General features: G+C 40.2%; 1 protein-coding gene across 8 annotated transcripts in view; it reads left to right on the forward strand.

Annotated features, from left to right (window-relative positions):
* The window catches only part of PPP1R12A (protein phosphatase 1 regulatory subunit 12A), a 228,568-nt gene that overhangs the window by 201,064 nt on the left and 5,093 nt on the right, over nucleotides 1-22,411 (forward strand). For 4 of the 8 annotated variants that reach the window (XM_015415211.1, XM_015415212.1, XM_015415218.1 and 1 more), the window contains 3 exons: nucleotides 793-840; nucleotides 4,420-4,470; nucleotides 11,138-11,231. In XM_015415211.1, coding sequence (XP_015270697.1) covers nucleotides 793-840; nucleotides 4,420-4,470; nucleotides 11,138-11,231 — 193 coding nt within the window. Of the gene's footprint in view, nucleotides 1-792; nucleotides 841-3,696; nucleotides 3,728-4,419; nucleotides 4,471-11,137; nucleotides 11,232-22,411 lie in introns of those variants that run through there. The other 4 variants (XM_015415213.1, XM_015415217.1, XM_015415215.1 and 1 more) reach the window with 3 other exon arrangements.

A 22,411-nucleotide genomic window follows, 5' to 3' on the forward strand; every position in this document is an offset into this window, starting at 1 on the left:
AAAACTTTGTTTGATTACTCTCCTGAATCCCTGTATGTTTGTAGATTGCTTTCTTGGCTGTAATACCACAGAAGACAAATGTCAGGCAGTAATGAAGCTACAGGCATTGAACCAGCGGGCATCTGTAGAGTGTATGTGATGCTGAGATGCCTCAGTCCATAAGATATTCTGGGCCAGGGAGACTTGCAGTCAAACAATCTCTCCTGGGCTTCCAGCTAAGAAACTTAGGCTATGTGGCATGTCCTTGTTGAGTCTCAGTGAGACTGACTAATTTATACAACAGTCAGATGTAGGCTCATTCATGAAGTAGAATTTTCGCTCACAAGACTCAACCACTTAGAAGGAACATTGCTCTCCAGGATCCCAAACTGGAACCTTATGCATGCAAAACAGATGATCTACCAATGAGTCATAATTGGTGGTAGTTATTAGGAAATATTAGCTTTTAGTAGTTGAGCATTGCTAGCATTTTCCAATAGTCTTCTGTATCTTATTCTTTTATTAAAAGAATTTAGTCTGTCATACTGTGTTTCTTCATACTGCAGAAGATGATAAAGCATCCTTTAGTAGGTTTAGACTTTTAAGTTAATATTAGGAAAAGAGTTCTGTCCATGCTTGGAACTTGTTACAAGAAAAGGTAGTAATAGTACAGTAATATTATCTTTTGATTAGCATATTATTGTACTAGTAATATTTCAAAAATACAACAAAGCATTTCTTAACTTCACTATATTTTCACTGTGACTCCTCTTGCTGTACTTGACCCTGCATGTCATCAATTTTCTTTTCCAGAGACAAGAAAGATTTGCTGACAGGTCTCTGCTAGAAATGGAAAAAAGGGTAAGTTCCTCCCTATGACTTTGACCCTCTTGTAAAACAGGCTGAATTAGAAAACAGTGTGAAAATAAAAACATCCCAACAGCAATTATATCAGAACAGGGTGTTTTATGTGAGACATGTATAATACATTAAACATTATTTATTGTATTTAAAACATTTATTAGCGGACTTCTTCCATACAGAGCTCAAGGGGAGCCTATAACATAGATAAAGCACATAAAATAAAATACATTAAAAACATAAAAAGCAACATTTAAAATCACAACTCAGGATTGCTGCTAAGCCTGACTAAATACAACTGTTTTCAACTGCCTCCTAAAGACTGAAAGGGAGGGGGCCAGGCACACATCCCTGGGGACGTTGTTCCATAATCATGGGGCTGCCACTGAAAAGGCCCCTCTCCCGTGTATCCACCAAATAAGCTTCATTGATGGATGGAACAGTCAGGAGGAGGACCCCTCTCCCTGTGATCTTAATTCTCAACAGGAACATAGGGGAGAAGACAGTCCATTAGATACCCCAGTCCCAAGCCATGTGGGGCTTTAAAGATCAAAACCAAGAACTTTAATTGGACTCAGGAGCAGATTGATACCCAATGTAATTGCTGTAATATCATGATCAGATGCGCTCAATAACTAGCCCTGACCAGCAGTCTAGCCGCAGCATTCGGCACTAGCTACAGTCTCCAAACAATCTTCAAGGGTAGCCCCAAGTAGAGCACATTGCAATGGTCCATTCTAGATTACGGTGATCTCCATTAGTAAGATTTGCTTATTATGAACTAGGTTTAATGTTCTCCTCATGTTTCAGAATTATTAACAGCCTTACATTCTAAAGACTAATAGCTTAGAGAGTAATTGGTGAAGAATACATTGTTTTCCACTCCTTAGACTATTAATCATTGATATTTGCCGGAATTGTTACACATGTAACAATTTACTATAGCATTTAATATAGGTGGCAGTGACTAAGGACTAGCTCATATACTGAGCATATTCTATTTGCTTCCAAGAGCACACAGGGCCATCACTGGGCTTGTAACCAAAATGCACTCATATGTACATGCCCTTAGAATTACCTGATGTCCATGATTTTCATAATCATGGCAACTGAACAAGGGAATATAGCCTGCATGAAGTTTCCCTTGGCAGTTAAAGACACACCTCCAGCTGAATGTGCAATTGATAGTACATCTGACTGGCAGTGGTGCTTTTCCAAAGCCAGTATATATATTGTTTTATGCAGTTTCCCGTTACATCATGATTTTTTAAAATTATGTATTGTTATTTCTGTCTCACTCTTTCCACCAAAGGTACTCAAGGGCTACATAAACTAAAATACCAGCATAAAATTATCTCATGTTAAAATTTTAGTGATGTAATAAACAAAACCTATGCTAAAATAGTATCAATAACAGTACATTTCTTAGCAGGTACAGAAAATAGCATTTTTAAAAAACACAGTCATCACAAAGCCTAGTTAAATTAATATATCTTTAGTATGTACTAGAAATGTAGCCCCTGACCTGGATTATCCAGGCTAGCCTGATCTTGTAAGATCTCAGAAGTGAAGCAGAGGTGGCCCTGGTGAGCACTTGGATGGGAAACCACCAAGGAAGTCCAGGGTTGCAAAGTAGGTGCAGGCAATGGCAGACCACCTGTGAATGTCACTTGCCTTGAAAACTCCATGGGCTTGCTGTAATGGCACTTTCCACCATTACCAGCAAGTTAGCACATTTGGCACCAGCTAGATACATGTGGAGAGGAGTGTTGCATAGCTGAAGTGCCCCCATAGAAAAAGCCCTGCCCCACATGACCACCCACTTTGATTCACTTAAATCTGTAACATGTCTAGCACAAGGGTGTATTTCGTGTGTTAACATAATGGCAATAATAAGAGTTGTCCCAAATTTGGTTTGCAACTTATTTTGGTGAAGATCTTAGTCTCTGGCTTATGTCAGTTAACTCACTGTTCCTTAACTAAGCACTGCTACATGTGGACATACTTTCCAGAAATCTAATTTTTACTAGTGTGTGGGGATGGAGGGAATAAATTTGAGAATGACCACAGGAATTATGACTGAACTACACTCTTCAAGTTAGTTCAGCTGTAATGACCGACTGCGGTGGCTCAAGTGGTTAAGACGCTGAACTGCAGGCTGTGGAAGGTCAGTAGTTCAGCAGTTCGAGACCCAAGTGTGCCACATGACAGAGTGAGCTCCCGTCTCTAGTTCCAGCTCCTGCCAACCTAGCAGTTCGAAAGCAAGAAATTGCAAGTAGATAAGTAGGTACCACTTCAGTGGGAAGGTAACAGCGTTCCATGTGCCTTGGTGTTTAGTCATGCCAGCCACATGACCACAGAAATGTCTTCGGACAGCGCTGGCTCTTCGGCTTTGAAATGGAGATGAGCACCGCATCCCTAGACTCGGATTCGACTGGCTTTCGAGCAAGGGAACCTTTACCTTTAATGACCGACCACAGTTTATGCATATTACTTTGCCATTCTTTCCAAAATATCAAACCTGAAGATAGATGCCAAGGAGTAGTTCAAAGCTAAGTAGTGTACTGTAATCTTGAAATCCTGTGGCTTGCCTTTGCATCTAAATTCAGACCATGGTTTGAGATAATATTCTACCTTTTTGTATAGTACCTGGGGATTCTGGTGGGAGGCAGGCAAGGAATATAAAACATTTAGTGGCATCACAAAGCACATTTTTCTTGTATGCTTGGGGCACAGACTGTGAGTAAGGCATATCATGGTTTGTTTGTTGCATCTGAGCCATGTGATTGGGAAAAATATGCCTATGAAGTCATTTAACTATGATTAAACTAAATTCAAATGGTTTGTATCTGAAAGGTGACCGACAAGAGTCAGTATCTACGGGGCGGTATGATCTAACCAGAGTTTTACACACCTCAGTTGATGCTGCTTGCTGTATTGCATAACACCATTGAATGCAGATGTTAATGTACACTTTAGAGTAATCTGCTTTTGTCTTTCACTCTTTGAAAATATTTGAATGTCAAATAATAGCTACCAAAGCTGCTTTATTAATGAGAGCCACTGCATTTGTCTTAACATTGGGCAAGAAGCTACAATCTTGTTATCCAGTATGTCTGATAAAAGAATATGTGCTGGAATACATACAATATTATTACTTTTTAGGTGCAGTACTGAGTGCAAACTAACATTTGCCTGTTTATGGACGCTTACGTTTTGTGTTTCTTTTTTCTTCAGGCAGTCAGTATTTCATCTGCATTTCTTATATGTTCAACTGTCACAAATATAGTTAAAGGAGAACCCGCCAACCAATTTTATAAAACCTATTGCCTGTTCAGCTTTATATAAAGAATGGATTGAGTTGGTAGAATTTTACTAAAGTTTTGTTCTGTTGTCTTGATTCCAAATGGGAAGATTTTTTTTACACATCACTGGCCTCACAACCTCTTGTCTCCACTGTGCTTATGGTCGTTTAATCTTGAAAATTTGGAATTGCACTTGATTCACTGTGTTTAAAGTAAATACCCTCAAATGCTGGGGTATCTGTGCAAAAAAATTAATGCAAATACTTTGCTGTAGGAACGAAGAGCTCTAGAAAGGCGAATATCTGAAATGGAAGAGGAACTCAAAGTAAGTGTGCATTAATTTTAATAAATTTAGGGTGGGATTAATGATATGCTACAGTGTAGAAATTCCCAGGTCTATGTATTTTAAGATTATATATCACTTCTGAATTTTGAAGCTTATGCAATTGAAGCTTATGAGGGCCAAAATAATACTGCTTTTGTAAAAAATGGTCCCATATTGGATTTTAAAAGTTAATTTACATGAGCACAGTCTGCTAGAAGGTGGTTCTATGAGAAAGGTTTTCTCTTGCTCTTGAAGTTTGACCAGATGCTTTTGACTAATGCAATTCTGTTAAGTCAGTATGGTGCTTGTTACTTGTCTTGTACATCTTGAATGAAAGAGTAATTAACTAGGAAAGCTGATGATTTGGAGAAAGTAATTTTCATTTAATAGTATGGTAGTAAAGACATATGCTTTATCCCTGTTGTAAAAGTTTAATTTATTTTTAAAAATTCTATCCTGTCTTACCTCCTTGGGCTCAAACTGGTGAACACTATAACAACCAGGTTGCAAAGACATAAATAACAATCCAATTAACAATATTCAAACAGATTAAAATACACAGTTTACCAATATAAAAGCATTCATATTTAACATACACGTCAGCAAACTCAGTCATATTTGTTGACGGCAAAAATCACCCTTCACCAAATGCTCTCTGGAATAGGACTGCCTTAGATGCCTTCCCAAATATAGCAAGGGAAGGTTATGTTTCACTACAGGAAATTTTAATTTTTCAAAAATAGGTCTGGGCTCTAAAAGACTAACCCCATACCACAGGCAAAACTCAACACATAACCCCTCGATAGATCCTCATACAGACAAAAGTTACAGGATATGATGTAAAGAACACAATTTTCATGTATGAATATTTTTAATTCAGTGTCAGACAAAAGTTGCACTTTGTATTTGTAATTCTTCTATCACACAGAAACATTTATTTAAAGTCATAAGTTTTCCACTAGCACAGAAGAAAACAAGAAATAATCAGGCAAACTGTCTGCATTTCAAGTAGGCTAGGGCAAATTTAGTATATTTTGGATACTTTTATACTATTTGTGAGGCTCAGTGCAGCCTACATTTTTTGAAGTTTTTGTTCCCTTGAGGTCCTTCCTTAAGTCCAAAGCTACACCTCTGAAACATATTTTTAAAATGAAAGCTCACCTTCAGATGTTTTCTACCTATTCCTGCTCTCCTTTTCATCTCTAGCCATATTTGGCTGCTCAACCCATCAAACAGCAGCTTATTATTTCTTGCATATCTCCTGATATCCATTTCTTTTATTCAATTTTCTCACTGAATTTCTTTCTGTAAAGTGAACTTTCTCTTCATTGTTGTGGTGTCTGTGCAGTCCCACACAGAAACTGTGCATGCACACACCAGGTATGGGAGATTCTGAAACTCAGCTGGGCACAAGGTTAATCCTCTTACTTCACTGGCTTTCCCCACCTTCATGCTATGTGAGCGGGCAGAGGGAGACATCTCATCCCTGTTTTCTTTGCTGCTATGGATAAAAGATGTTTCCAGGAAATTTTGGACTGTCAAGAAAATAACCTGTGTGGGGGGAAAAACAATAAAATATTAATAATTGCTTAAGAAACGTTTCCAATGTGGCGGGGAAATGGCACAATCAGATGAGTCTTCTTTGAGCCTGTTCTACTTTAGTGAGGGACACAACATTTCTAGACATTCATTATGTGACCAGTGTATACCGAAAGCAAGAAGCAATAGGTTTCAAGACAAAGCAGCCCTTTGGGAAAAAACTCTGGAAGGCACATAGTGTTTCCCAAACTACTATGAAGCAAAAGGGGGGAAAACAGTTTAAATCAACTTTGGTTTTACTGGTTCCAAGATGGGTTCTGAAAAGTATCCAAGGAAGACACCTGCCTATCCATCAGCAGATCTCATCAGGTACAGTTACAGAAGAAAACCTAACCAGGACCCCTCTAACAGACAGTGCTGTTTGGTTAGTAATTGGAACAAACACCCTTTAAGTCAGTGGGACTGTACATGTGGCTGTTGCTGTTATTTCACTTATGATCATAACAACAGGTCATATTTCACCTGAGCTATTACCAGTGTTCTACCTGAACAACAGTGACCTTCCCATCAACTGGCATTAGCATGTAGGGCAAGAGGCATGATGAAACTTATCCAGTTGTAGGATGTCAGTTCAGAACAGAGTGGCCTTGCTTACTGTTCAGATTCTGAATGTGAGATTCTGTTGGAACCACTGCTGGATGACACTATGACTGACATCACCCAGGCGAGAATGTAAGGCTGTGCAGTAAATAGATGCTTTCTTGTAGAGGTGATCTGTTCTGCTTTCAAAGCATCGGATCCTGTGTTTATAGTTCTGCAGTTCAGAAACCATGGAGCTGATTCTTGCTTTCCCTGTTGTGTAAGGACTTGTGGATATGAGATAAGACCTCTGGTTGAAACCTGAATTGATTCAGGCAGCAGTGTGACGACTGCAATAATGTATCAACTGAACAAAATGAGTGCTTCTTGTAGCCTAGCCCTTTTTCAGCTCCATTTTGGTTGAGGCTCTGCAGGGGGAGAAATAGGGGATACATATCACACAGAATCAGTTCATAGGTCGAGAAGAAAATAGAGTTTTACTGGTGGGGAAATCTGTTCCTCCTTAGACCTTTGTTACTTTTAAGGCTGAAAATTGTAGGTTGGTATCAGTCCTGGGGATGTCTCCCTACATAGATCTGACCTAGATAAGAAAAAAGTGGCTACAGTATTATAAATTGAGGCATTATCCATACAGCAGATTAATACCTCAAGGCACACCATTTGAAGGTTCTGAAGTGTTTAGCTGAGGCTCTAAGAAAGATCAGGAAGAACTAGGTATACTCTAGGAGTTACCTCATCTCAGGTGTCAATTTACATCTTTCTCTACTGTACAATGTCTACTATAAAATTTAAGTACATTTCCCCAAACTCTCTGGCAAAGTACAAAGCTAACTATTCTTCCTGAGGTTCCAAACTGCATATCAGTCCCTGAAACCTGATCAATGAACTCAGGAACAAGGTTTGAGCACCCCTCTTCACTGGCCAACTAAGTTGTCAATACTAGGTTAGCACACTTAGCAGAAATTAGATTCCATGGTGGATGGTGAAAGCCAGCCTGTTAGCAGGAGCCCCCTTTGGCCTTAAGCCCAGAACTCACATTAACATATACCTCACTCCAGGGTTGGTAGGGCTCACTTGGTTACTTCAAGAGAAAACCTTGCACATCAGTGTACTAGAGCCAAGAGCAATAGAGAATACTTTAGTGTCATTCCAAAATGTTATTTAAGGGAAAGCAATGCAGAGGACAGCTAACAGTACTACTACCATGTTCTACTTATACCAGGGGGGCTCCACCTCTCAGACCCTTTCACTGGAAGCCACAGACATGTGGGACAACATCACCACAGTACAGATGATCGACATAGCAGGTATGCCCCATGTTGAGCTGAACATGGGGATCATGAGTGGATCATTCAAGACAAATACATTTCCTGAAATTTGGCAGTTACCACATGTAGATATGTGTGTGACACTTGTTCAACACAAAATCATTTTTTGCTTTTAAGCATGAAATCCCATAGGGAATGCCTTTCAGATTTCTTAACTAAGAGCAATGTTTTATACTGCTCTACCCCTCATCTGCTGCAGTGGCTCAAGTGGTTAAGACGCTGAACTGCAGGCTGTGGAAGGTCGGTAGTTCAGCAGTTCGAGACCTGAGTGTGTGCCGCATGACGGAGTGAGCTCCCGTCTCTAGTTCCAGCTCCTGCCAACCTAGCAGTTCGAAAGCAAGAAATTGCAAGTAGATAAGTAGGTACCACTTCAATGGGAAGGTAACAGCGTTCTGTGCGCCTTGGTGTTTAGTCATTCCGGCCACATGACCATGGAAATGTCTTCGAACAGCGCTGGCTCTTCGGCTTTGAAACGGATATGAGCACCGCAACCCTAGAGTTGGATTCGACTGGCTTTCGAGCAAGGGAACCTTTACCTTTTTACCCCTCATCTTATTTCTTATGAGGGAGTTAACCAGAATGAAATGGGAAAGGATATTTTCATAGCACCATATTGACTGAGACAAGTTGCTCATCATATTTCTATCAACTTCTTCTGACATTTTGTCTCCAGACTGAATTTTTTACTATAGCATCCTGTATCTAGCAGTCTGGTACGTTTGGCAGCTGTTGTAGCTTGTCATGACCATATAAGGCTAACTTTGTTTTCACCCAAAAGGCGTCTAAATCATATCTGAAGAGATTAACATAACACCCTGCAATAATTCAACAGGTACTTTGGTGGAACTTTTATCTGATTTTATCAAAGCTTATGATAAAACCCTTTAATTCTTTAGCAGTGTGCTAAGATGGACTTTTTGCCAGCAATCACCTGCATGCATAGAGCTCGTGAGATTAAAGTATTGAAATCCTATCTCCTATTTCAAGTTTTACAAGAAGGTATTCTTTGTTTCCTCCCCAGAGTTTTCCCATCTTTTAATTTGCACCAAGACATTATTTTACTCTCTTTTTTTTAACCTAAAGATAAGAGAGAATGCTACACTCTTGGGGTATAAAAAGAGCTCCCCCCCCCCCATTTATAAAGAACAAGTGAGTTCAGAAAGGACCCACACCTTCAGCTTCCATGCAGAGAGGTTCATGCAGTCTCTTTCACTGGATATTTTTTTCTGATAAGGCATGCTATCAAATGGTTGGAATTGATATCTATTGTACAAATAAGCACACTTGACTACAAAAGAAGCTGCCTTCCTTAGATATATGATTCTCTCCATCCATGTTTATCAGACACTAAGCCATTGATGTATACTCAAGGAAAGAATTGGGTGAGAAAAGCAGTGCTTCATAGCCTGTTAAATCTAATTCTTCACACCCACAATCTGGTCTGATAAGTCACTGTGCTCTCTCCCCTGTGGTACTGCAGAGAGGTCACAACAATGAAAACATGGTTGTACTTCCCTGTAGCTGTTTATTGAAGTGGTTCCCACATAACCCTTTGTGTAACCCTGCTGTGAGCTGTATGTATACCTAATATGTCATCTCATGCAGCACCACAGAGGGATGAGGCACTTCCCCTCACATAGCGTGAAGGGTACATACATACATACTCAATGAATACCAGTTTCAATTGAGTGCACCCATGTTACCCCACAACAACATTGACTCCAAAATGGCCCAACAGCTGATGATTTTGCAAAACAAAGCAAAATAGCTTGCTGGAAGATGAGCCCAATCCTCATTCCTTACAGGAATACCACAATGGAGGCTTCAGGAGAATGAATGTGTCTACTGAATCAAATGTTTGATGCAGGGTGAGAAGTAACTTTTATAGAGAAGCAAATGCAAAATGGTGGTCAGTTCCTTGCCAGAGGGCAGCTGCACATCCATCAAGACCACTAAAAGTTTTTCCTGACCATGAATGCTGCCTGAGCAGTTAGGAAACAAGTTTTATTCAGTAACATCTTAAGACTGGCAGACTGGACCTTTTGGGGGAACATAGGCCTCTTTTCAGTTTAGGAAATCTTAATATAGCTGGAGAAATAATACTTTCTCAGTGGTGAAACTCCATGTGAGTGCGATCTTTTAATGTGTATTCTTGCTTGCTCTCATACCATATTAGGAACATAAATGCGTGAGTAGGGATGGGCACGAACCAGGACAATTGAGGTTCATTTTGGTTCATGGGGCCATCATGAGCCTTCCTTTTTACCGAACCAGTTCATTTCATGAGGTTCTTGATGCAGTAGAACATCTCCCCCTTCAGGCTAGAGATGCCAAGCCTGCAGTGAGTCTCCAACTGACTCTTCTCTCCTCTACCTGCCCTCCAGTTTTGGTGAGGATTGGATTTAGGGGGGGGCGAGTTACAACCCCCCCAAAAAAGCTGGTGCCCCCAGGAAAGTGGTCTCTGGGGAAATCACAGCTGCAGATCCAGAGTGTGTTGAATGCCCCCCCACAAGCTAAAGGGGGGGGAGGTCTAGCACAGGAGCGGGTGGAAAGTTGGAAAACCAAGACAAGGGTCAGGCTTTGAGTGGGCAGCTGATGATGCCAAGCATGGCAGGTGAGTGTCCAGAGGTGCAGAAGTCGAGGATTCTAAAGTCCAAAGTGCAAGGGGGGGGGATGCTCCTAGGGCAAGAAGGGTGGTGGAAAGTTGGAAAACTGAGATGAGGGGCAGGCTCGGGATGGACAGCTGATGATGCCGAGCACAGCAGGTGAGTGCCCCAGCGGCATAGAAGTTGAGGATCCTAGGGTCCAAAGTGCAAAGTGAGGAATACTCTAGCACTGGAGGGGGGTGGAAAGTTGGAAAACCAAGATGAGATATGGTGTTTCCAGGGTTTCAGAAGTCCATCCCCTTCCTGTTGCTTTGTCAATTAATTGATCAGCGCCATCATGTTTGCCACACGAACCACACAAACCTCCGTGAAACCATGGAGGCTTGTGGGAGGTTCATTGCAGGTACAATCACATGACCCTCAGCTCAGGAACCATGAACCAGGCAATTTTTGTGACAAATTTAGGTTTGTGAAGAAGTTTGTGCCCATCCCTATGTGTGACAGTTAATGGTAATAACTCTGTTGTTTACTTGCTTTCCTTATCTGCTTGTAAGAAAAGAATCATCTCTTTACATCTCTCTTTTTTTCTTTTAGTTCTCCTCACCTGTGATACCTTTCCAACATGGCACACTTGCAATTTCTTTCATGTTTGTTCCTGTTTCTTTGATTCCTGCAGAAATCCTATCAAGTAAAGCACGTTCAGGCTTTGAGGCATTTAAATGAACAATTGCTGGCTGAGAATAGGGCCTTGACCAGAGTGGTTAGCAAGCTGGCAGGTGCTTGTAGGCATCTATATTCTATGGACTTGTAATTTCCCTCTTTTTTCCTCTTTTGTTGGAGCCAAGCCGGTGTTGCGCATCAGCCAGTGTAATGGCTTGCACCTCCCTATTAATGCTTGAGTGTCTGCAGACTGGCTTGTAGCTTTAATATTAGAAGTGTGGCTTACATGCATGGTATCCAGTATTCCAGTCCCACCTTACTACAGAGACAATTTTTATTCTCATTTGCTGCTAATACCAAGCCATTGTATAAAAATGGCAAATGTTAGTTAGAAAATAATTTTGGTGGTGGTAGTGTTAAATTAGTGCATCTTAACGTACTAGAATGTTAACTTGAAAGCAGCACCCACCACAGTTCATAACTCTTCCTTTCCTTAGATATACATTAAACTGTTGAAGAATTCCAAAACTATAAACTCTTACCTGGACTGCATACATTTAATTTCACTTACTTGAAAATGTGTATTGCAGGATGAATATATATTTACTAATAACGACTTAGTGGAGGAGGCCTCTGGCATCAGCATTCTACTTAAAACTGCAAATGAATCAGATATTCAAAAATGTTCACTTTCATTATATCATGGCCCAGTAAAAAACAGTGCAAGGCCAGGTACCAAGCCCTGATGACTGGTTTGGGAAACTGTTAAATTGTGTCAGTCCTTTAGAAGGGAGATGCTTCAGTTGCAGGATTTTTCATTATCTGTATTTGAGGAAGTGCTGTAAATGGAGCAGAATTAATATTTATACTTGCTATATTGGTAAAAATCCAGAGTGGCCTGTGCCTATCTAGAACGGAAAGTACTCTTAGTGAATGTTTCAGAGATTTTCCGTGTCAAAGACATCATATGAGCCAGCTGTTCAAGTCACCACAGAAATGGCATGAACATTATAAGCAGTGGTGGAAGAGCTGGGCAGATCAGTGTACTTTGTGCCTTACTCCAGACAGCCAGGAAAGTAGCAATTTGATTTCTAGTACAGTCACTTTGATTTCTTGTACAACAATGACTGTACCACTTGAACCAGCTGTATCTGGAAGAATAACCTTCTATAGCAGTAAATACATTTATTTTCAAATTGTTTTGTGTTATTACTTCTTTGTAAAATCTCAGTATTGGAGATGTTATAACTTTGAGAAATTGATGCTTGACCTTTGCAGACAGGTTGTTTGTCTACCTCTTTGTTGTATAATGATTTAAAGCAGAAACCTATGCCACATGAAAGGCTCTAGTTGTTTCAGATTTTAGGTAACTTGCTGTATTCCTAGAACATGCTTTTTCTTTTTCAATCTTGAAGTAATAAGCAGTGCAACAGAGTCCTCTTTGCTTCCTTCTACAGGAACCAGGTTGCCAGTGTTTGTTCTCATTTTGTATACTACTTGAAGTCATAACTACAGTGGATGCAGCTGCACCAAAATGCTAATGCTTTGTGTTTGTGCATGTTCACTCTGAACTATCACAGGGTGCAAAACTACCACTCTGGCTTCATGTGAAAAAAGTGCATACATTTCCAGATCCAGTCCATAAATTTATAAATGTGCAGTGATTTACTTTAAATAAGGCTTACATTCAGGAACTCTGAGTCCTGACTGACACTTAGTGCTTTGCAATGTTACTAGTTAGGTTCAGCCATCTTTAACCATACTCTTCTAACACCCTGGAAGTAAAAAATGTCACCAGATCATCCTTTACCGCCTTGTCCTCTTTTCCAAATGCCATGTATATCTGTTCTCACATGCAGCATCCTCCACATGTCCTATGAGCACATGCTTCCTGCTTCCCAGAAAACACAGGCATGTCTGCCCAACATTTTGTATCAGCTACAGACACATCTTCATCTTTCTACATTTACAATATCCTTTTTTTAGGGGCAGTAGGAAACATCCAGTTGTCAGAAAACAAAGCAATTAGAGTGCATGCATTGAAAAGTCTTGGTTAGGCAAAGGCAGCTGCCTATCTTTGAGTGGCTTGGTGTGTGCAGCCGAACACTGTCTATTTAAGCCCTGAAATTTAAGCTGGACTTGTGCCATTATGTTGGGGCTAGATACCAGCATTTATTTTTCAACCTGTGTACTTTCCAGTTTAGGGTGGTTATTTGGATGACTGGTGCACATTGGAATGCAGGTATTACACCCATTGCATTTTGACTCCCTGTTCAGAACCTTGATTCTTTGTCTTTGAACGCTCATGTACCTTCATGCTTTTCAAAAGGAGCTGATAAACTGTTTGGCTGGAACATACTGACAGTTCCTATATCTGAAGTGATATAACCCAAGGCTGCTGCTATTATTATACAGAGGACTTATAAATGGAGATCTAGAAAAATGTTTGGTTCTTCATATTTTGCATTGTTACAACAATACCTACCTCATTAGTGACTGCATATTGGGGCTGTCCCAAGCCTTCAAGCTTAATGCGAGGTAGACATGGTGTTAAATGCTCTTACACATTTTATTCCCAGTACATTTCAAAGTAACATGGTGGGATGAAAAGAGATGTTTTCTGTATTCAGAATTCTGCCTAAGGTTTTCTGCATTCAAAAGGGAAAAATGGAAAGAAGTAGATAAGATACTGAGTTTGTGGTGAAAAGAATGAGAAAATGCAACCAGTGTCTTGAAAAAACCTCAACAATCAAAGGATTACCTGCTTCAGTAGATGTGTACTGGGGGATTTTGTAAATTTCTTGGAGGAAATGTGAGAATTGTTACATGCCTTTGAACAGCATCAAATAAGATAAGAAATACAATAAAGGCACTGCTGGGCCTAATGGATTACTTTGTAATCGATGACTGACTATTCAGGTCCCATTTGTTTCAATTAGGATTAAACATACCTATTCTTCTCAGGATTGTACAGAACATCATGCAAGAGGATGTACTATGTAATTTACTTTTTTGTACGGTGTCTTTGCACGCATACTAGGTATACTGTCTTTTCAGGATACTGGATTTTGGAATTTGAGTGCCCATCTAAAGCAGTAACAGTTCTAGAAATGTTGAAGCTATGGGGGAGAACTGTTCTCCTTGTATTTGGGGTGGGGTGGAAATGGGTTAAAATATATGCAATTCTTATTTTCATTTCAGACCGAAGTTTGATGTGTTTTACTGATTTTGAAACATAGCTTAGCACATACAGTTGTATTATTTGGCACACTTAATTGAATTTTAAAATATAAATGTAGCTTTCCGTAAGAAAAAAATTATAAATGTACCCAGTACTTCAGAGTTGCAAACTGCTGCACCCTAAATACCTTAGCACATATATCTTTTTGCCATACAAGAGGCAGAAAACAGATTCTGCAGTAAACAGAAGGAACTGTATTATTTGGAAAGAAATAGTTTCATGCAGTCACAATATATAGCAAGACCAACAACAAAGGTATCCTAAACCAGTAGGTAGGTCTACCAGCATATTGGGATATAAAGTTAAACTTTATAACATTGAAAATACTAGACTCTTTAATGTATTATAATTAAAGATATAGCATATTAAATGTTGCCAAAATATTCATATTTAAACCACAATCATTCTTTTTTTTTCCCCAAGTTTATTTAAAGTTTTTCCAGCATACATTATATCTGCGAGTTACATTTTTCATACTTGTGAGTCATTCATAATTCATTATCTAGCCATACATAGAATCTTTTCCATCTTTTTTCAAAAGTGTCTTTGCTATTGCCTTTCAATATCAAACTTAATTTATCCATTTCAACCACTGATAACATTTTGTCAACTACTTCTTTTCTAGAGGGTAAATCTTCTTGTTTCCATTTACTGGCTAATAACAATCTAGCTGTCGTAAGCAAATATACAATTACATATTTATTTGTTTTAACATATGTTTCTGGGAGCATGTTTAATAAAGCTATCTCAGGTACAAAGGGAACCGGCTCTCCTATTATATCATTTAACATCCTAAATATTTTCTTCCAGTATCTCTGTACCTTCTCGCACCTCCACCACATATGTATAAAGGTTCCAACATTCTTTTTACATTTCCAACAGTTTTTATTGGAGGTAGTATAGCATTTTGAGATTTTTTCCGGTGTCCAATGCCACCTGTAGAACATTTTGTAGATGTTCTCTTTATACGATATGGCACGCATAAACTTTATTGAGTTCAATGTTTTTTCCCATTGTTCTGTCTCTAAAGTATAGCCTATATCCTTAGACCAGGCAAGCATTGTTCTCTTAATATCCCCGTCAGCTAAGTAGTCGGACATTAATAATTTATACAGCTTTTGAACCAATTTATCGCTTGAGGATAGCCATATTCTGTCCAGATCATTTTTCTCACTATAGAAACCCCTTTTTTTGTCTGAATTATATCGTGAGTTTAATTGCATAGTATCCCACCAGGTGAGTTTCATCTTTTGCTTATCTAATTGATCAAATATATGCAAGATAAAAAAGAGAGGGGTGGATTTGGAGTACCTAATTGGAATCTCTACTACAAAGCGGCAGCACTTACCTGGATTAAGGAATGGATAACATTAGAAGATAATAGGTTGCTCAAACTTGAAGGTCATAACTTAGTTTTTGGATGGCACAAATATATTTGGTATGAAGAAGAAAGAATACCAAAAAACTTTCTAAATCATACGATACGAGGAGCTCTAATAGAAATTTGGAAGGAAGTAAAAACCAAATACTATTTAAAAACTCCCAAATGGGTGGCACCAATTGAAGCAATAACAATGACGACGTTCTGGGAAAAAAGTAGGAATGTTACTTATGAAGATTTACTAGATTCTAGCGAGAACTTAAAAACTGCTGACCAACTAGATAAGGAAAAAATGAAACACACTTGGTGGGACACCATACAATTAAACTCAAGATATAATTCAGACAAAAAAAGGGGTTTCTATAGTGAGAAAAACGTTCTGGACAGAATATGGCTATCCTCAAGCGATAAATTGGTTCAAAAGCTGTATAAATTATTAATGTCCGACTACTTAGCTGACGGGGATATTAAGAGAACAATGCTTGCCTGGTCTAAGGATATAGGCTATACTTTAGAGACAGAACAATGGGAAAAAACATTGAACTCAATAAAGTTTATGCGTGCCATATCGTATAAAGAGAACATCTACAAAATGTTCTACAGGTGGCATTGGACACCGGAAAAAATCTCAAAATGCTATACTACCTCCAATAAAAACTGTTGGAAATGTAAAAAGAATGTTGGAACCTTTATACATATGTGGTGGAGGTGCGAGAAGGTACAGAGATACTGGAAGAAAATATTTAGGATGTTAAATGATATAATAGGAGAGCCGGTTCCCTTTGTACCTGAGATAGCTTTATTAAACATGCTCCCAGAAACATATGTTAAAACAAATAAATATGTAATTGTATATTTGCTTACGACAGCTAGATTGTTATTAGCCAGTAAATGGAAACAAGAAGATTTACCCTCTAGAAAAGAAGTAGTTGACAAAATGTTATCAGTGGTTGAAATGGACAAATTAAGTTTGATATTGAAAGGCAATAGCAAAGACACTTTTGAAAAAAGCTGATGCGCGGATTTACGTATCCGCACACCAGGGGGCATCTCCGGAATTAGATATATAGATTTTTTAAAAAACACAAAAGTTTTAAAAATGCAAGAAAAGATGCGAAAGTCACATCATGTGAATTACAGAAGCATCACGGATACATTAAGAAATATTCTTCACCTGAACAGTAAGTGAAGGTCAAAAGAAGAAGCAAAATCCACCCCATGGTGTAATATCTGGTTTCCCAAGGCAAGAAAACTCTGCTGGTTGCTTTTCCATCCTCTGTCTTTAATACCCAGAGTTCCAGAACACACCATTTATGCAAATGTGCTCTTTTTCCATTGGTCAGGTGCTACCTGCTATAGAAGTTCACAGAACACTGAAATATCTATATGGGGAGCAGTTTTGGACAGTCTTTTAGGGCAAATTGGAAGTCCTGGCATTCTACTTGCTTAGCAAACTGAATCACAAAATAAGTAGGATTGGAATAGGATTGACTTGCTCAGTTTCTCCCCAGATAAAAGACAAAGAAATATGTGATGAACAAATATGAAACTTTTGTCGCTATTAGCTGTGAGTGTGCTGGCTTTCATTGACTGACATGAGTCTCATTGCTGGCCCAGGTTCTGAGATGGAAAGAAATGTTTCCAAAGCTGCTGAGATGTCTCATAGCTAGCCTCACATACAAGCTGCCAGTGTGCCATTCCTATCGAATTCTTTATCGTTTATCAGTTTTTTATTCAGTCTCCATCTTGTTTTCCGTTGTCTCTCTTTTAGCATTAACATTAAGGGACTATGATCCGCGAAGGAGTTGGGGAGTATTTCCACGTCTATTATTTCCGGTACTAACCCCGTTGACATCCAAATCATATCTATTCGAGACCACGACTTATGTCTCGCCGAGTAGAAAGTATAATCTCTTTTTTCTATATTCCTTACCCTCCATGCGTCTACTAAGCTGAATTCCTCCGCTGTTTCTAAGAATTCATTTGGTAGGTTATTTCCGGATTTGTTACTTCTTGTTTGCGTCTTTCTATCTTTATTTCGATCTAATACTGCATTGAAGTCACCAATTATACAAATTTCTAGTCCATTAAATGTGGTTAGGAGTTTTCTTAAATTTTTGTAGAACTGTTCTTGATTTTGATTTGGAGCATAAATGTTTATTATCAGAAGTTTTTTCAGTTGCCTTGTAATTTTAACTGCTACAATTCTTCCATCTTTTGAAGCGTGGACCAGTTCGGGATCTAAATACTCTTTGACGTATGTTGCCACTCCCCTTTTTTTCACCAAGTCTGAGGCTGCAAAGACTTTACCTAGTTTTTTATTCTCCAGATATTTTTGGTCTTGTTCTTTTATATGTGTCTCTTGTAGACATATTATTTCAGTCCTAATTTTATTAAATTGATGGAAGATTTTTCTTCTTTTAGTTTGGCTGTTAAGACCATTCACGTTTACCGATATTACTTTAAGCGGTTTTTGCTTTTCCATTTCCCTTTTTTAGTGTTTCTGACCTACTTTTTATTTGTTTTTTCCCCTTGTTCTCTTGCTTTTTGTTGATATCTAGTTATTATATGAGATGGAGTGAAATATCTTCTTTTAGGCCTTTGCCGTTTTTCTCTTTTTTCCTTCTCTCTTTTTTCCGTCTCACTTTCCGCTCTCTCTTCTTCTCTTTCTCCTTCTTCTTCTTCCTCTGTCTCGGTTTGTTCTTCTTTCTGCCATCCTAACTTTCCTCCATGCCGTTCCAAAAAATCTTCAACTTTAAAAATCGAGTCAATCTTCTGGCGTCTTCCTTCAAAAGTGAACAGGACCCCTTCTGGGACCAACCATCTGTATTGAATGTCATTTTTCCTGAGCAGGTTTGTCAGCAGTGAATAGGGGTGTCTTTTCTCTCGAATTCTCCAGGGTATTTCCTTAAGAACATAAGAACATAAGAGACGCCAATGTTGGATCAGGCCAAAGGCCCATCCAGTCCAACACTCTGTGTCACACAGTGGCCAGAAATACCAGTGCCATCAGGAGGTCCAGCAGTGGGGCCAGGACATTAGAAGCCCTCCCACTGTTGACCCCCCCCCCCAAGCACCAAGAAGACAGAGCATCACTTGCCCCAGAGCCCCTAGCTATACCTTGTGGCTAATAGCCACTGATGGACCTCTGCTCCATATGCTTATCTAATTCCCTTTTGAAGCCGTCCATGCTTGTAGCACCCACCACTTCCTGTGGCAGTGAATTCCATGTGTTAATCACTCTTTGGGTGAAGAAGTACTTCCTTTTATCCGTTCTAACCCGACCGCTCTGCAGTTTCATGGAGTGCCCACGAGTTCTTGTATTGTGAGAAAGGGAGAAAAGTACCTCTTTCTTTACCTGCTCTTTTCAGAAATCTTATTTCAGTTTCTTGTATTTTAACTTTTGTGAGATTTGCTTCTCTTAATATTTTGTCTCTCATGTTTTTCTTTACAAATTTTAAGTATACCTCTCTTGGGACTTTGTGTTTTCTGGCATAGGAACTATTTTTCCTGTATACTTGGTCTAATTCCTGTTCTATTTCCTCTTCTGTACCTACTTTCAATTGCTCTACAATGTTTTTGATCATTTCGTCTTTTAACTTTTCCCCAATACTCTCTGGCACATTTTGACACCTAATTATCAGGTTTGCTTTGTCCATTTCCAGTCCCATCAGGGCCCCCTCTATATCTTCTGTTCTTATTATGACTTCTTGGACGTCTGATTCCATCTCCTTCACTTTATCTTCCATTATACTATTTGCATTTGCTATTTTAAGTATTTCTTGCTTATTTTCTTTTATTTGTGATTTGATTTCTTCCGTTTCCTTAGTAAGTTGTTGTGTCAGGTTTTGGATCTGGTTTTGCATTGACGTCATGTCCTGTCTTATTAGGTCTGTCTCTTTCTTTATTAATGGTGGGAGTGTCACCTCTGCAAAGGATGCTAGGCATTCTTGCATTATTTCTTTTATATCTTTAGCACTGATTGGCGTTGTTGTCGTCATTTTTAATTGGGTTTGTATGGAACTTTGCCCAGGTGATTTTATAGATGTTCGTCTTATTCCAGAGGCTCCACTGCTTCCAGTGGCCATTCGTGTCTCTTTAGTTAACTATTTATAGCTTATATTTGTTTCTATACCAATTGTATACCAGCAGAGTATGTACTTCTCAGTATTGTTATTATGCTAGATCTTCTTTCACCTAATTTCCCCCCTCCCCCCAAAAAAAAAAAATTCTGGTTTATATCCTGGGTGTTCCCACTCTTCAAAGTTTCCTATCTATTTCTCCTTCTCCTTTCCCTTCCCCTTGTTGTATTTTATTTTCTGCTCCTTCTTTCAGTGGCCTTCTAGTTTCTATATTTTATTGACCCCCAAGTCACGAATATAAAGTTATTTTATGCCCCTTCAAACACCTCAACTCTTTGTATATTGTCACTTTATACCGTCTCTTTTTACCCACTGTTATTGTCTTATTTGTCCTGTCTCTTTAAGAGACTTTAATTCTGCCTCTTTCCTCCGTTCGTCCGTTCGAGTCTTCGGCCCTTCGGCTATTCGGGTCCTCGCTCCGCCTCTCTTTTACTGCCTCGTTCCGGCTCCGTCTGTTGTCTCTCCGTCTCCCCGTCGGGTCCTCCTCCGGCTCCGCCCACACGCACGCGCACACTCGGACTGGTCTGCTCCTCTCTGCTCTCTCTCCCGCTGCACGTTCCCCACCGATCGGCCTGCTCCGGCAAAACCGCCACTCCGCCACGTCGCCACACCGAACTTTATCCGATCCGATCCGGCCCGCCTCGCCTCCGATCCGTCAGCTGGCCTCCCTCTGCTCCGCGGACTCCGAGGGCCCCCCCGATCCGATCACCGCCCGCGTCTCCGGCTCTTCTCCGGCTCCGGCCCCACAGCTCCCTGCCGTGTGACAAGAGGGAGAGGTACAATGTGTTAGGAGACTTTCTTTCACCTGCAGTACTTTTTCACTTTTTCACAGCTGTTCTACGGTATGTAAAGCTCTTTTCCTTTAACGATTTCGTGATGGGGACAATGAAAATGGCCGCCTTAAAGTGATATCTCGTCTTTCCCTTATTCCCCCGTCATTGAGCTCCGCCATTAAACGCCCACCTATTTTATCTCTCTTATTATACTGAAATTTGTTTCTGGTTTTTTTTTTAAATAAAGATACTTAGCTTCGGTTGTTGGCTTTGTTCCTTTTTGTGCAAGATTGTTGACTCTGTTGGTTCTTACTGGCTCTGTAGGCGCGTCTCTCCGCCCGGCTTGCGTCAGGCGTCCTATACAGTCTTTGCTCCAAAGCACCTTTGTTATTCCAGATAGGCGTGCCAAACCCCTCTGGCTACAAAGAAAAGCTTCTTGCTAGTGAGCCTCCTCCAGAGAGTCACTTTGTGAACGTTGTTCTGTTCAGTTTAGACTGTTAGAATAGCATTTAGTGTTCAGCTGCTGCTGTTCACGTCTGCTCTCGTCGCCACCCGGAACCGGAACCCAACCACAATCATTCTTGACAATATGTGAGATATGTCTACAGTATACATAAGAGTTAAAAGGTAAAGGTTTCCCTTGTTCGAAAGCTAGTTGAATCTGACTCTAGGCGGCAGTGCTCATCTCTGTTTCCAAGCCAAAGAGTCAACGCTGTTCGAAGACGTTTCTGTGGTCATGTGGCAAGCATGACTAAACGCCAAGGCACACAGAACACTATTACCTTCCCACAGAAGTGGTACCTATTTATCTACTTGCAATTCCTTGCTTTCGAACTGCTAGATTGACAGGAGCTGGGGCCAGAGACAGGAGCTCACTCCGTCATGCGGCACTAGGGTCTTGAACTGCTGAACTGCAGACCTTCCAGTCTGCACCTCAGTTTTTAACCTCTGAGCCATCGCAGCCCCTACATAAGAGTTTTAGCTATATACTAATAGCCAAAGTCCTTTCTCCGTTTGGATACTTATTTCTGTCAGCAGAGGGCTCACTCTCCCCCAGGAGCTTTTTCTACAGACTCAGGGGACTCCCTGGGTCTGCAGAAAAATCCAAAAAGTAAAAAACAAAAACAAAAAAACCCCCAGCCTTAGGGAAGGTTGAATTCTCCCCAGTACCTTTTGAAATAGCCTCCACAGGGATCTACTCAAGGCTTCAACAGTGAGAGATTAGACCATTCAGTGTGTGTGTGGGAGGCTTCTAATTGGCTGTGTCAGTAAAAGTCAGGGGGAACAGGAAGGTTCCTTTTCAGGCCTATTTTGGCCTTTGTGGGAGGGAGTCTTGGGGCCAGGCCTGACACGGGTTGCCACTGCCAGGCTGGGGAATTCGTAGAAGTTTTGTGGTGGACTCTTAGGAGAGCTGGGTTTGGGGAAGGGAGAGGCCTCAGATGGGTATAATGCCACAGAGTCCACCCTCCAAAGCAGTCATTTTCTTGAGAGAGACATCTCTGCTGTCTATGGTTCAGTTGTAATTCTGGGGGATCTCCAGGTCCCACTTGGAGGTTGGCAACCCTAGGCCTGGCAGTAGTCCCCCCCAGCCACTGGCAGGGGATGGGGGGGGTAAAGTTGCCAGATTCAGGCTTGGGAAACTTCTGGAGATTTGGGGGTGGACACTGGGAG

The sequence above is a fragment of the Gekko japonicus genome, unplaced genomic scaffold, assembly GCF_001447785.1.
Source record: "Gekko japonicus isolate JY-2015 unplaced genomic scaffold, Gekko_japonicus_V1.1 scaffold118, whole genome shotgun sequence".
Taxonomy (NCBI): Eukaryota; Metazoa; Chordata; class Lepidosauria; order Squamata; family Gekkonidae; genus Gekko; species Gekko japonicus.